The 17,295-nt window shown below is 36.1% G+C and overlaps 1 protein-coding gene across 4 annotated transcripts; it reads right to left on the bottom strand.

The window, feature by feature from the left end:
• Nucleotides 1–226: 226 nt before the first annotated feature.
• LOC144470829 (uncharacterized) lies at nt 227–16,397 on the bottom strand. 4 transcript variants are annotated; one of them, XM_078182378.1, is made up of 7 exons: nt 15,808–16,397; nt 6,457–7,829; nt 5,593–5,771; nt 4,994–5,020; nt 4,038–4,268; nt 3,702–3,959; nt 227–3,627 (listed from the first exon to the last, which is right to left on the bottom strand). In XM_078182378.1, exons 1-7 carry the CDS (start codon nt 15,902–15,904, stop codon nt 3,429–3,431), a joined length of 2,364 nt encoding a protein of 787 aa, XP_078038504.1. In that variant the 5' UTR covers nt 15,905–16,397; the 3' UTR covers nt 227–3,428. The 4 variants fall into 4 exon arrangements, with proteins under 4 accessions (XP_078038504.1, XP_078038506.1, XP_078038503.1 ...); XM_078182380.1 differs by lacking the exon at nt 15,808–16,397 and adding an exon at nt 9,687–10,262; XM_078182377.1 differs by lacking the exon at nt 15,808–16,397 and adding an exon at nt 9,221–9,716.
• Nucleotides 16,398–17,295: the final 898 nt, after the last annotated feature.

Raw genomic sequence — 17,295 nt, 5'->3', positions numbered from 1 at the left:
GCTAACTCCAACTTGTTATCAAAAAGCATTTAGAAAGGTAACAAGTAAACAGCATTATATTTACTTATGGATAAATCATCTAGTCCAATCAATTACAGCTTAATTGTTAGTCGTCAAATCTTGCTTTCAATTTAACAAAATAAATGCTGCCTTAAACTGGAATATTTATTGCTTGATAGCATAGTGTATTCGAAAATTCTGAAAATCTTCAATTAAAAGACCGTCATACAAAATAATCAACACTTTATTAATTATATCATGAATTTATTTGAAATGTCTAGTACTTCTAACTCTTATGATCTATATGTACAGATGATAATGTGGTAAAGTATAATACACGCATTATTTTAACATGTGTTAACAAATAAATGCTCTAATCTAACATACTAAAAATAATTAAGTTTTAATTTTTTGGACTGGGCCCACAGATCACCATGTCTCTCTTTTTTTCTTTTACTTTGAGACACACTACGAGCAATACATTATTCTACTTGCTCTTGTATTATTAGAGCGTAATTAGTAATGTACAGTATCGTGTGTACTGGAATTATTACTGAAATAATTCAAGAAATTCTTCGAACTTGAATATTCATTGATGTACTCATATTTGTGTATCTTCACATAGCACGCTATTCTATGTTTTACAATACACTTCCTCCGTTTCTCACTCATAAAAATATTGTATTTACCTATTTATAACAACGCATATGCAATGCAATACAAGAACAACATCAACGCAATAAACTTCGGTGATAATTTATTTTGTTTATTAAACAAAGTAAAATATCTACAATAATATACCTACGCCTGTGAAACCAAGCGATTATCATTAAGCGATTATCGTTAAATGATTATCGGTTCGTATATTTCGATAATTGATTCGACCAAAGTATAAGAAACTATAATTTGGCAGGTTGTTTAAATGCAAAACTTTAAATATTATTTTAATATTTTTGCACAAATTCCCTCATTGAATACTTTTCGCGTAGGAATTTCTTGTGTTATTTTTTCCGCTTTTTTTTTGTTTCCCTCTATTAACATAGGAAAAGGGTAGACACCAGTCCATGGTATATAGAGTCTTTTCAATGGCAATAGAATCTTTGAAAGTTATGATATGACTAAATGTAATGTATAAATAACAAAATATACCATTTCCACCGTAACAGGATGCCTAAGCCTTTCTTATATATGGAAAATCCATGATGGTCAACATTAATTTATCATTATAATTATTTCCATACATATATACATACAGACCTTTTCTTGCATATACACACTTAGCTTCTTTTATGTAATAGTAATAGCGAATGTGAAAGTTAATCAGTCAGTAATACTAATTTAAGCCTCTTTTCTGAGGGCAGGACCAGTTGAAACCGTGTACTTATACGTCGTATTGGATTTCACTTTTATTAATTAGTCGTACCCTACTTGTTTATTTTCCCCCGAGATGAATATACAAAAATTATATTAAATAATCACTTCCAAATGATTTCACATTTTAAGATAAAAAAGATCCAAATTTTTTTCTCATATAAAAAAGACTATTCAATATGATAATACCAGGGACGTCCACAGCGTGCGCGAAAAATCAGAGGATAGAATTCGCTTTACAATGTATAAATTCGAGGTCGTGAATAAACAATTTCTTGCCAACATCGAACTCGGATATGATATGTCCTAACTTTGACGCGGCTGTAAATTCATACGAGATGGCAAGTTTACGCATCTGTTCAAGACCAGGCTACAAGTGATCACGCTGTTAGAGGAAGCTTTATCTAAAACGTTCAATTCCACACTGAGAGATGCGAACCAATGAATATGACATTCAAAGCCGTTAAATTAATTAAAGTCACTTTACCATTCGCAAATAGGAAAAAATAATGTAGTGAAGTAGTGATAAGTGAAAAAAGGTGAGAGAAGGCAAATTCTGAATTAGTTCTTAGTCTTAACTGGAAAGTTAGAAAGACCGATAAAAAGTTAAGAGATATTTACAAATTTGTCGTAGCAGACGAGATTCCTCCAATAGCGAAATTGTTGTTGAAAGATTTAAACGGAAGACCATCTAGGCGGTTTTATAAATTCTACGATCTGACAGTTTTGCAGACTTACAAGTAGTTTTCCGCCATTTTCTATTTCGAGAAATTCACGAATAATTACAGATTTTTTTGTGCAAATGAGTCTTTTAGATCAATATTAAAAATTAACATTCATGAGATATGTTTGCTGTTAATAAATACTTAGCAAGTATGGAATCCGTTAATATTAATTGAACTATGAACAGTTTTTAAATCTGTATAAACAAATCTTCAACTGCGAATTTGTTAAAAAATTAACAATACTTTGTTAAGCGTAATGTAAAGGAACAGTATGATCTAATAAAAGTAAAACAAAATTAATTAATCGCTGACGTTTTCTGGAATGATTGTACTCGTAATACATATCTCATTGATTGTTAATATGTGTCATGTTCTTAACGGTATCCTAAGCTGCGTTTTTATGCTTACAATATTTACACGCTGACAATATCAGAACAGAATTAGCTGCATCGCTGTGTACGGTGATCTCGATAATTGAACTTTAGAAAATAGAATTTTCCAACATTCAAAATGGATAATGTTTTAACTACTAAGTTCAGCTAAATTTGCGTCAAACATTACGTCAATTAAATCAATGTTGTGAATTAGTAACATTTTTTAACTTATTCTGCAGCTAGTTATCAGGATACATATTAGCAATAGCTAGGAACTTGAAGAAGCATTACTTCCATTTCGTTAAATATACAAATGCCAAATTTCTTTTGATATCCGTTCAACATGGAAAGTAGGTGAATTTTAAACAATACACCTACTCCACTTTATCTCCATCAATGAATCGCATATCAGCACTTTCTTTCTCCGAAACACATATTAAGATTAAAACCTTCATTTTATTTACAAAGAAATACTAAATGTAAGTTACTCTGCAGCAGAGGTAGAAAAATTAATTGAAATTAGAAAATGAGGAATGATTTTCTCGACAGTTACGATATATCCTGTTTTTGCCTTCGTTCTGCTTTGAAACACTGAATTTCAAACGAAATATCAAAGAAATGTGTTATTAATTTTAATATAAAAACATGTTCGAATTGCCAACTGTGCAGCACTAGTTTTATACATCTCAGTTTTATTTACAAGCAGACTTTCGTCTCAATAGATACACTTTGGAGAAAGAAGTAGCTCACAGTGTGTCACAGATTCCTTGCATATAAAAGGTAATCCTTCGGTTTCGTGCACTCTTTCTGGCACATGACGTCAATATAGATTCATCTGTGTTTTATGTTTCTTCAAAGCAGGTAATGCTGTTTTGTTACACATGAGTCAAAGTAATCGGCTTTATTAAAATGCCGAATGATAATAGTCATAAGTAGGCCAGTAAGGCTGTAGCCAGTCCTAGCTGGTGCGTTGCCGCTTTTTGGCTGGGTGTTCCTCTGAAGAATGTGCTGGTGCCGGCATTGCCATGTCTCCTCTATTGATGAACATATACTTCAACTGGGGCATATACTTCATTATACTTTTTACTTGTATTAATGGTACTTCGTCACGAAAAGATGAACATTTTCCTGCTACCATTAACATTTTCATTTGTAACCTTCGATGAAAAGATTTAAAATTAATAAATATCATCTTTCACGATATAATATAATAATAATAAAATAATCTTACCTATTTCCTTGATATAAATCTATATGTAAGACATCCGTAAGAACTTGCCGGCAACTATCGATGTCACAGGCGGGAAAATAATGGGCGACGAAGTCAGAAAGCGTCATCAACAATTCAGAGTAGATATATGGTTTGAAATTAATACATGGTACCATTTTATCTTCGACAAGTGCTTTCTGAATTTTATAAGGTTGAACTTGACAGGGAGATATATGTGTTTCTGGGATTGGTATTAATGGTTTTCTACCCCTAGAATCTCTGTAAATATATATTTAAAAAAGATATACTCGAACATATGAATTATATGCTTATTAATAGAGGTATGTAATAACATACCTGGCACTATTATTGCTACCATTAACTGGTATTAATGGTGGTGGATACTTTGCATGAGATGTGTTATGTACAGATGGTGTATGACTTTGTGGATGTAATAATGTGGATGCTGATGTAGGTGATGGCATTAGAGCTTGTACTTGTTCACTTAGACCAAGCATTTGGGGGTATGTACTTGCAGTGACAGCATTAGGTACACCTAAAGAAGGTGTGGTATACGTAGACGTGACCCTAAAATAGAAAATTTTTTTGTTAAGACGTATAAAAATGTAAAAAATAATTCTAGATAAACTAATTTGTCATACTTGGGAAACATGAAATACGTAATAATAATAATTACTGCCGTATATATTTCGTTGTAATATATATATTTTTAAAAAGAATATATAGAAGCAAAAAAGATACATACACAAATATATACATTAAGTATTCAATTCTAAATACATTAGAGACTCCCTACAAAATGTATACATTGATCTATGTAATAGTACTAATAACGTAATAGTATTACTTTATATAGTTCTCTATAAACTCTAGTAATTTTATAATTTAGAATTATACTTCTCTATTTTTAAACGATTTAAAGAAAGAGTAATTTATATTAACATCGAAATTAAGATACTAAAAATAATACTTTTATTTACATTTCCCATGTATATCAACATCTAATTTAGTGAAATATGCGAGACGAAGAAGTTGACTACAATCTGAATTGTGAATAAATAAATAAAAAAAAAGGCTACATTCCCAAAGGGAATATATATGTTTAGTGAATTAAAGGAATAAAAATATTAACATAGAGTAAATACTTAAGTAAAGTTTAACGAGGCAATACAGGCAATATGTAGTTATTGCGTTTTGCAGAAATAAAAAGATTGTTAATCATAGTATTCTTGTGCATGCTATCTTACTTTTATGTAGTAATCATGACTATAGTACATTTTACAGGGACTCACCAGTCATCCTTCCCATAGGTTGGATAACTATACAAAAAAATCATATGTTGTATGTACAAATGCAAAAAGCTATAGTGCAGGTTCACCACATAATAAAGAATAAAATTTTACAAAGACAAACTGTGTATGTTCAAATAAAAGAACCCTAAAATTTGATACTGCATGCTCATCTTACTCTAATATTGTATTAACAGTGTCTATTTTTAAATAATGTTTTTGTAAATAACACAATGAAAAGTTTGAATGTTAAACAATATATCTACTTGTTTAATGAACAATATATTGCATCTTATGCAATGTATTTTAAGTAATGTTTAACAAAAAATTAATAAGAACTAGATGTGAACAATATCAAGTATGAACAGGTTTTAACAATGTTTCACTGCGTGCTGCTTAACATTGAACTCACACCTAGAATACAATATTACTGTATTCAATCACTAAATTGAAAGCAAGCATAAAGTATCAGTAATACTATGTAAGACGAGAAGAGATGCTAAACGTGAAACAACAAAGTTGTCCTGAATATCTTAAAGCTTGATTTATTTAAAAAACATATTAAGAGTCATAAATTTTCATGAATATAATTCATTACTTACCCAAGATTGGGTTGACTGGAATGGACTGTTGCTCTTACAAGAGGGGGTGGTTGGGCCTGAGCAACAGTCGGCATAGTTGTAACTGGGTATACGCCAGGGTACTGAGCTGCTGCATTGCCGCCACCCCCTCTACTCCTACTTGATTGTTGTGAATAAGTTTTTGGTTGTGCAGGTATTTGCTGCAACATAAAGTTCATATTTATGTATGGTAAAAAATTGAATATAGTACTGACTATAATAATTTAATCAAATAAATGTGTATTTAAACTTGTAATTACAATGTAATGTAATAATCATGCTATTTTTATATTAAAATTTTGAATACTGATAATTAAATTGTAAATTTTTATGGAAAATCAGAATTTACCGCAAATTTTTTTAATGAAATTGATACAGATCGTATTTTTGAAACATTTTAAACTAACACAAAAGATAAATACGACTCGTATAATCTCTATATATGTTTCAAAGCATGAAATTTTATTATCTGTTTTTGAGAAAAAAACCAGAGATACACCAACAATTACATTAGTTGTCTTTGAATTGATTGTGATGGCATTGACAACTATTACAACTGACAATGTAGATCAGGATTTTTTCCACTGAATAACAGATAGTACTTGTATCATTAATCTTGTATTCTGTGATATACATGTTGAGTTTTTTTAACACCTTGGGGATGGTTATAACAAACTTGTGTTGAGCCTCAAGATTAAAAAAATCTTTTAAGAATTGGCACGCATATATCTTTCTTCTTTCTTACCCTTAGTTCAAATGTATTGGTGTAAGAGTCCTTACATAATTGTTAGAACCACAAATTAATATAAAGCCAGAAGAACAATGAAAATTTTGAAAGGAGCTCACATTGTGCATGTTTAAGGATGACGGCATTCGTATAATGGAATTTGCCTGAGAAACAAGTGCCGTTTGGAAAGTAGGTTGTCCACCAACAAGTCCAGTCCATCCATTAACATTTTGCACTGTATTCAACATTGGTTGCGTTACAATGTTCGATCTTCCAGAAGGAAGCACTGTTGGTGAAGAATGTGCAGGATGTGTAGTTGTAACAGGCCTCGGTTGGCTGACACTACGTTGCACTTGAGACGCATTGGCAACTGATCCACATGGTAACATATTATGCATAGGAGTTGCACGTGCATCAATTGCTGGTTTGTTCACATTAGTTTGCACAGAAACAGGCTTTGTCGCTGGTGGTGTTGGAGGTTGTTTTGTCCAGCCACCACCGCCACCACCACCTTTGCTATTCACTAACAACTGAGAGTCCATAACTTTGGTTGGCCAATAGTCCTCGAAACCAGTGCCAGGAGGGAAATAACTTTTAATGTCATTCAAACTAATCACTGAGCATGTCTCACTCGCAAACAGTTCGTTGCGTATACCCTGTACTTTGCAACAAAACTTCAAATACGATAAGTCCCACCCTTCGAGTTTTTCTGCTTTCAGCTTTAGATTCTCAGTCTCTCCCTCGAAATAAAACAAGGGAACATATTGAAGGCCATCTTTCACAGTGTAAGGAACAACGGATTCCTTATTTATTCGGATGAAACCGCACTTGTCCGCTTTATGGTTGCTAGATACGTTCGGATTCGTACCTGCTGTCAATTTCGTGTAGCACACATCCAAGAAAGTGTAAAACTCCCTGGCATCTGATAGACGTACCACTAAGTCTTTACAAGTGAATTGTTCTCTACCGAATTGATTCTCACAATGTTTCACATTGATCTCAGTAAACAGTTTGCTCTCAGCTTCCGTGATGTAGTAACTTCTAATACACGTGCAGCTGTAGATGTCCGAGTGTAGGTAGCTCAGGTACTTGTTCAGTAACTTAGATTCTAAGATTCGTACTGCACAATATTTCTCGCCAGAGCGAAATATATACGGTATATGACAATCATCGAAACTCGTCCATCCGAATCTGCCTCTTTGACTCTCATCATCGGGCGGTACTTTTCCTTCGGCCGGAAGAGGTTTCGTCGCGACGCCAGTTGATGAATCGGCGGGCCTTTTATCAAAAAATCTCAAGATTCTTGGAAAATTCGTTAGAAAAGTCTGTGCTCCAGGCCGTTGCTGTTGCTGCTGTTGTTGTTGTTGTTGTTGCTGTTGTGCCACTGGCACGTTCACCATTTTCGCCTTGTTTGCTTCCACCATTTTGGCAGCCAATTCTCGGATTTCCGCTTCATCGGGATGTTCTTGTTTAACAATAACTTTTTCAAAATCTGAAACAAATAAAAGAAAATATGACGATTAAATTCGATCTTCCAGAAGTTGTTGATTTAATGCGTTCAACCTATTCGGAAGAAACAATGTACAGTATTTGCAACGGCTGATTTAAGTCCAAAGATATAATCTGTAAGTTCGAATCAATCGTGAAATGTTACGAAAAAGTTTTGATTTTATAATGAACTATTTTGTACTTTATAAACGGAAGAAGTACATTACTAAAAACTTAATGAAAATGGTTAGTATATTATATTGTATTCTTATGAGCTACATTTTGAGAGACATTAACTTTGTTTACTTATCCAATAGAAGCAAATAGACAATAGAAATGTAACTACTAGATAGTAACGAGAAACACATAACCACTTTTTATAACAAATCAATGCAAGATTTCATCGTTACGAAATGATTCTAAATTATTATCTAATATGATTGTAGATATTGGTCGATGGAAAAGAGCGCGGGAAAACTGGTATTCGCGTGTAAATACACGATTACGATGTGTAATCGTTAATGAACATGGTCAAATTAACTCTTATCATCATGCCGTACATGCACTGTACAAAAATGATAACCCTTATTATCTTAAACACTATTTAGTGCAACTCAGATTTAGAAAGTGTTTATAAACAGACTTTCACAGTGTGAAAGATTTTTTGACGGTGTAATACACGTGTATGTAACAGTGCGCATGTCAGACGTGGCGTTTACACGAAAATAATTCATATAATAAACGGAAGACTGTAACGATTCCTTCACTGTTTAATTACAAGTTATATAACATTCAAACATTAATGTTTCAATGACTAGTATGTGATTGGATTAATCACGGTGGACAAATGTTCAGTTCTATATCAATTCAAATTATGCAAAAGAATAATTAATTGAATCGATATATTTAATTTAACTGATACTGATTATTATTATTTTTCATTCTCACATACAGAAGCTTAAAAATAAGCTGTTTTCTGAAATGACAGAATAAAATCGAATCTACGAACAATCAATTATCACAATGCTGACAAAATGAAATTCGACGTGAGACGCATTCCCAATTTAACAAAACACGTAAATGGCACGTTCCTTAATCAATCTTCGCGTTCACATTTAAGCAAACAATTCAGATATGCTAACTACCGATTGCCATTGTAAAATATGACGTATAAAGTTTCACTGTAGGTCTCGTTTCTATTCGTGAATTGAACGGAGGAGAGAAAAAAGCACATCCTCGCGCTCTTTTCTACCAGCATCGATTTTTAACGAAATGAAGAAATCAATGTAAAATAGGCAGGAGTGTACTGTAAAGAGATGATTAACAGAATCTATATACTAATTTTGCAAAGTACAACGTCTTTCCTTGATTCGGAAAGATGTATTTAGGACGTACTGAATGACACTTGATCGGGCGCCGTCTGTGACGGACTCCTTTTCTCGAGCCATATGGCGTCCGTGCTGCTATCAGCGGTCGCAGTATGCATGTCCGTAATGTCGTTCCTCATCTTCAATGGTGTTTGCGTGTTGTCTTATTTAAACGGAAATCACATTTCGGTGGACGCGAACCAGCAAAGAGGTTATACGCGAGTGCGTCCGTCTACCGATGTGCACTGTCGATGAGACGACACACGACCATGTTACACGACAAGGAGAAGAACCAGGCTCAGATGAAGGAAAAGTTCGTCCTGTTTCGACTCTCTCGGCTTCTAGTTTTCACGCTTTCCCTCGACGTTTCACTTTGTCCGCTGACTACAATTATAGCAGGTAGCGTGAAATAGTTCACCACGCTCAGCTCTCGAGGGATACATCGAGGGTAGATAAACATACGTAGACGGTACCCGTTGACACTGACTACGTACATGTTCTTTGATCAGGCGTATCTCTGGACCCCGGCGAAGCTTTGCCGTGGATTAAGGTGCTCTCGATCGAGGGTAGCGCCATTTTACGCGAACTTGGCGTCTGTAAATCTTCGATTCCAGGCCGACCAGTAGGCCATGCCGTTGCATCGAGCTGTCTGGCTGCAGCTGCACGGGACACTAGGCATTCCGTGGTCTAACCGACCGCGAATCCTATGAGCCAGAGCGGCACGCTCAGTTTTCAGCTTGGACTGTACTGCTAGGTATGTGCCAGTATCGTCCTCCGCGCACACACGACCACACCGCTTTAACTTTCCATTTTTAGGAATCCACCTGACGTTTCTAATACATACATTCAGCACTTTTGAAAAATTATCCCCTCGAATGTCCAGATTTTATTCCATCGTGTTCATTCTTCCAGTAATCTTGAAGTTCACTCCAATGTATAATGTATATATTAAGTAGTACAGAATAGCAAGTCACTCAGTATTTGTATGTAGTTTCAAAAATGCACTGTATGTGTGATGTACACGGGACACTTTCCTCCATTCAGTAACATCGATTCTATGCGCATTACTGTTTTCATTACTACAGATAGCTGAAATTTTAAAATCGGGTTTCTATAGACGAAATTACAGATTCGATGTTTCACAAATTTGTAATACTTTTTCATTCAGTGAACGCAGAGTTAAATAAGCATATTCTCGAAATTTCGTTATTGTTCAGGCTAAAAAGGGACTAGGAAACTACCCGATAACTGTCGCCATCTATCTGCTACAACTAATATTATTAATTATATAGAGTCTAATTTCTTCGTATAAAGGGAGTGTGATGCATGTACGAGCAATTTGCGTTAAGTAAACGCAAATGAAATCATATGTGAGGTTTGACAACAACTAATAACGTGTGTTCCGATGTCTAGATATTAAAGTGACCAGAGAATGAATAATTCAATGTAAAAATTAGTTCATTGAATATTAAGAAATAAAAGAGATATAGAATATGGAGTGATTCTCTTTATCCTAATAACGATATAGACGCGAACTTTGATGTTCGATACACAGTGGTATATAAGAGCGTTGCGTGGCGGCAGTACTTTAGTCGATGCCGAACAGTGACAAGAGAAGGGTGTACACAATTTCGCAGCAGGAAGTTAATAAGATATCGAAACTAATTATTCGAATAAGTTCTCCTGTTGTGTTTACACGTGTGTATATATAATGTTCAATACACTAACACACTAAAATATTAGAACATCATCACATATTAACATACACTATTAACTGCGTTGACTTGTAATAATCGAAGACACAAGTGCCGATGAAAATGAGAAAAAATTGGAAAATCTTTATGTCCTTGGTTAATACGCATGTCTGTCCTGTGCCATGTGACCGACGATCAACTCCCTAGCAATAAAACTTGTCTCACACTTTGTTATTATATGAACGAAAAATATGTGTATGTTTACTGAAATTAATCCGCTAATCGTATCTAGTTAGAAGACAGTGTACGAATTAAAAAATTTACACAACGAATCGTGTTTCCGCAACGATTTGAAGCTGACTGTACGCACATTGTCGAGAACGAATAAGAACTGTAGGGAAGAGCGGAGCAGAAACGGGTGGCAAACCTTATAGTACATAACTCGTATATATTGTATTTACTCGAAGCACTGCGTTTTCGAAACATGCCGCGACTACAAATAGCGTTCCTGTGTGCATCATATACTTACACAGAGTCATTTATTAAGTAATGTCACCTACGTTCGATAGCCATACAAAATAATTATATTATAACACAACCATCGAGTGTTTTACGTCTGTATTATATTACGTTATAGAATCATATTTGAATTTGTTTACTAGGATCGATAAAAAATGTATATGTACAAAATATGATTATTACCATTTATCTTTCATGTAAAGACAATTATAGCGAGTCATAAAAGAGTAACTTTAATATAACATATATTTTAAAAAGATGATACCGTTTTGTGATTTGAATTATCATTTCTCCCACATTATTAACCCATCTGCATTCTATGGTTTCTGCATTTCGATATAGGCATATCATCTTTTGCACGAGGCACCTCACTGAATCATATAAATAGGTGAACCATATATCGTTTGATCGGATTTCGCATCGTGTGTCAGGGATCGGCTGCAGCAGCTAGGTACATACCGTTCAAAGAGTGGCCAGGGCCAGCGCGTAAGATCGCGCAGACGATGTGACAACGTCGCACGGTCGATATGCTCTTTCAGGCAAAGTGCCAAGATTGGTAAACGCACGCGGGGGTATATAGTCGTGGTTTCAGGTGCCCTTCTCTCCTCTAACACCCGCGTTTTACCCCCCACTGCCACTCCTGGAACTTACCCGTGGGATTCTGCGTGATAGTGGGGGACGAATAACAAAAGTGGGGGAACCGAAGCTGCGCAGAACCCAGCCAGACGAACATTGCTATTTGTGCCTCTGCGCAGCTCTTACATACATATACCCGCCGGCCTCCTATGTACTACATATGTATTATACTTATTATTTTAATCATGATTTACGTCCGCGGCGTTGCCGATTCTCGCCGCAGGCACGCCCACTTCGTTTCTTTTTTCACTTTTCAGTAATATATACGAATGCATAGAAGACGTATGCGGAGAAAAGCAACGTCGCATGATCGATACCTGAAAGAGACATGCAATAAAAAAAGCATGCCAAATGAGCTTATCATTATCATATATAACGCGATATAAATTCCGCAAGGAATGTAAACACATATATTATATGCTTCCTCAAATGAATTTGCTCGTTTAACCTGTTCAAATTATAAAGGGTATATATACTTATACATATATACACATATATATGAAAAGCAATTATATACGAAGAAAATATGAAATTTGCGCTCATTCGTCCAGCATTATCATGATGCGACGTTGCCATCTGAAAATGGTGGACGCGGCCTTGATTGGCTCGATTTCTTCTACGCCTCACGTTGGGCCAGTCGTTTTGGCAACACTGGAAGGTTGTGGCGATCTATTTATAGGAGTCCTCTATTGCTGCTGTTGCTATGCCGAGTGAAGGCACGATAAATACGCGGGAGGGGAGGCAGTTGGAAATGGAGGGGGAAGAGATTACTAAAGAACAATATGGCGGTGAACCGGATGTGCCCTCTTCCAATCTAGCCATTCTCTTTGCCATAACTACGTTGCCTTTCCCTATCTCGCCAATGTTTCCGGTTTCTTTACTAGTAATCTCATTTTTTCCGTTTTAATAATGATAAGTTACATACATTGTTTTATTCAATTATGAAATCCTTCGAACGAACGTTACATAACATGGTGAAATATTGTACATCTAAGCATGTATAAATGAAACATGCTACCTTCCATCATGATAAGACAGACGACGCGAAGGTTAACGCCTTGCTTATTTCATGGCGGTAGAGAGAATAAAGTTGTACGAAAGAAGAGGTGAACGTTCGATTGCTATGATGGAAAAGGGTCGTCCAAGCATGCTCTATCATTTTTGTAGACGTAATTTTTTGCGCAACTCCGTAGAATTGCACATGGCGGCGTACACTCGCAGCAGCTGACAAGTCTCATTGTGTGTGCCTCCATGCGTAGTACACAAGCACGCATGCGACTTGCACGAAGCCGTCGCCTCGGGAGTGCTCGGCAAACTTCGTGAAACTGCCTCTTTGTTACATCATTCTTCGGTTCTTATGTAGTACATAGGGAGCGGGTACATTATGTACTGCGCCAGCACATACATATCTCCCCCAGCTCTCGCTCTCGTATATACAGTATATATAGTTGCCTTTGCATATATGTGATGGCGAGCAAACGGGCGGGCGGGCGGACGGTTGGAGAAGCGAACTGCGATCCGTGTTACACGAGGCATAGAGATCTGAACAACTAGAACGGACCCAAGAATCTGAAATACGTACTTCTAACTCAAACTTTACTGTTACTGTCTACAATAAAGTTTCGAAATTTCGATTTGACGTTAAAATTATACGAAGCTATTAAACTGATGTGTTGAAATATTGTTAATACTACTTCCTGATAACTTTCGCATATAATGGACATCTTTCATATGAATAAAACATATTTTGTAGACAACAAAAGTCCTTTATTGCAATAAATTGCAAACACGATAAAAAAATGTAAAAAATGTTAGGAGTAGCTACCACACTGTCAGACTTTAGATAGGATTATGTATTGTTAAATTTGGGTATGTGTATATGTATATAGGGAAGGTTTGATGCATCATCTTTGTATATTTTAAAATGAAACTTATTGTCATAACAGTTGGCGTAACAATTATATCGATTAGATGAACATTACATACGCGATGTCAAAATGTTTATAATATTACTTTGCATATAAAGTGAAAATATTACCATTTTGTTTGGTCATAAATGCAAAGACAGCTGCCATACTATCCCCTGTCGATGTCAATGCTCGATACGCTTTTGATCTTCTTCGACTTTTATAGTGTACAAATTAAATACGTCTTCACCTATCGATAGTGGAATGATGCATTGATCTTACGAATCACACTTGCTTGTGATGTTTACGTGCATATAGAAACACAACTCTCTTTTGAACAAATTAGATTCTAACCGCACATGGAAATAGTTGAAGGATAGTATGATATTGAATTGACTGAAGAACAACTCACAATCGCGTTTAACAATGGAAAAAATATACATACTACACTCATATAGATTACATTGTACGTTAATATTGACGTCGAATCAATACATAAACTAATACATTAACCTCAATGTACAAAAATTCAAAATTTAAATTGAAAATTATTGTATACACGATGATTACTATTATATACACGATGATTACTATTATATAAAATATTTTCCTATAGGTAAACAACAAGCCCCATTTGCATAAAGATTGTTAATTAATGCTGGTATGTTTCAAACTCCGTACAATATTTTATCTTTGTAAAAGCTACACGATTCTCTAATAAGTATTCGTTACACAGCTTCTTTCTAAAAAACATCTACGATATTACCAGGATCATCTTACAGTTTGCTTTAAATAAACCGTGACGTCATCTTCAGCAAGCACACGCGGGTAAAATGAAATGAGAATTAACATCCTTTTATTGATCCGACTTCTTTGTTCTATTAAAATTTAACATTGGTATTGCTCATCGTAAACAATCAAAGTAAATGTGGCAGTAAGTAAGAAATGGTTTTTAACGAACGTATACACCTAAATGATCACAAAACTGGCACTTACATTAAAGCTGAAATATTAAGACGTAATACAATTTCGAATCAACAAGGGATTGTATTTTTCGATTGATTTTTGTATGCACCCTGCGTAGTCACGTGATTCTCACGTCAAGAATAATGTTTTGTCGCATAACTTTCTTCATTCATTTATAGTGTTATCATGTATTGTTTAATTAAATACCCCAAATCGTCAGAGATTAACAGTGCGATGAAAACTAATTGACATGCAGAAAATGTAAGGTTAGATTCGTTGCATGACGGATAGGTTTCGCTGAATAATCTGTGACAATTATTTCACACAACTATGAACTCGTTGTCGTATTTAAAACACAAAGGACGTATGTGCATATGAGATGTAATGTTTACAAACGTAAGGATCATTAACGAAATATCAGTAACACTAGACGAACACTTGGAACTCGAGAAATCGATGGAAAACGTATAACAATCTTTTCCGGAGCGATAAGAATAGTTTCTCGAAACTCCACGTGTAAATGTTACAACGGTAAATGGTTTAACGCGAATGTGTCACAGGCGTTGACAGGTAGTCGCATCGTGGGGGATCCACGTTTCGCCGGGTCTGCACGAGGCGCAGCTCACAGAAAACAGAAAGCATGATGAGTACTTGGAGGGACTGGGCACTGATACACAACACCGAGAGTAACGTGATTGGATGTGGTCGAAAATCGAGTGAGAAACAGAATGGGAGAAGAAAAAGGACAGAAATATCTAACTACCGAGAGAGGAATACAGACCAGAACAGAATGAAGGGAGACAGAGAGCAGCAAGACGAGAGAAGGAGGGGGAAACGATACGCGCGAGTCTGATGCCGCCGCCGTTGCCGCCACCCATAACCTCAAAGCTTACCTTTGTTGATTCGGGCCTCGACGATTTGTACGTCCTCGTCGACACTCTTGTCGCTCATCTTCTTCTTCTTCTCGTTAACCTGAATGTCCATACACATAATTCCACGACACGAAATCACACTTCCGCCACACGGTCACGCTACCCCTACGTTCCCGTGACATTTACATGAAACTAGATGCGCGCGCGCGAAATTTACATTTACTTACTGGGAGGGAAAAGCGAAAGGGTCGTCACACGAGGGCGCCGCGAAATGTGTTTCTCCGCACTCGGAATTCGGTTTGGTTGCTCGTACTTGACAATGAATAGACACCAAAGATGTGTACACGTTCCACAGAATCCTTGATTTTGTCACGCAATACGCTTGTCGCCTGTCCGCTACAAATTTACACGCGATTCTATCGCGACCCGCGTTTTCTGCTGTTTAGTGCAGAGGTGAGCCGAGAGGCCGACCGGGTTCCGTCCAGATTTGAATGTGGTACACGTTGCCAGTTCTTTCTTGTACCCCCCTATCGTCCCCCCTTCCACTCGTCCTTATGTACTTAACGGTTGCGACGTTGCCGCACATCCGGTACCAATGGCTCGTGGTGGGGGAAGGAGATTTTGCCGAGGAGTGGGGGTTATACAAGTACCTGACAACGCCATAGTGGGGACTCGGTTGGGGTGGGGGCGAGCAGGGGGTATGTACATAGTGAAGGGGGGGAGGGTTGTTGCTCGGGAATGGGAATTTTCCATGACGCTTCAGGGCAACACCGACCGTTAGCTGGGTCACGTGGCTTTACCGGAAGTTCTAAGGGCGACGCGCCACGACGCGCGCGCCCTCGTCTTCCGGTCCAGGTCCCAATTCCTCACCTGGAATAAAACCCTTTGGTTTCGTTTCAAAAACTGCTGTTTTTCACTGTCACCGTAAGTAGATCATAACATTTTTCGTAGTTTTCTTGTGCCATTACTCAATCTGTCTATATTTATAAATCGATTTTGCAATAGTATTTTCTTTTGAAGCGTCAAGGTCGCGTTGAACTATCCTCAATCGCTATACGTATACATTGTATACATAGTTGTATGCCATAACAAAAACATTACGTACAAACATCCTTGGAAAGTACATTGTTTGTTGACCATCGGAAATATCAGAACCAATAATGTATAATTTAGACAAGGAAGTGTGTAACATTGATTGTGAGGAGTAAAGATTGATAATGGGGAAATAATGATAGCTTTTGGTGTAGTCCTAAAAGATCCTTTGGAATCAGATGATCCTGAGTAAATACATGTGGTTGTGAGGAAACACGGCTCAAGTGTCTTGTATAAAAAGTTTTTTGAAAAAGTACCATAGGAAGATAATGTTTTGTTAAGTTTATATTAATTCATTGTAAGTTATATTAAATCATGTATGTATATTAAACATACTATCACAGTATATTACACAGTGAAATTGTAATTAGGTTTCTGAAATTTTTGCATTGCTTTTTCGTTACTAACATATATTGC

Source organism: Augochlora pura, chromosome 6 (genome assembly GCF_028453695.1).
Source record: "Augochlora pura isolate Apur16 chromosome 6, APUR_v2.2.1, whole genome shotgun sequence".
NCBI classification, from domain to species: domain Eukaryota; kingdom Metazoa; phylum Arthropoda; class Insecta; order Hymenoptera; family Halictidae; genus Augochlora; species Augochlora pura.
Note: the sequence above shows the minus strand (reverse complement) of the source record. Positions and strands in the feature narration are given on the sequence as shown.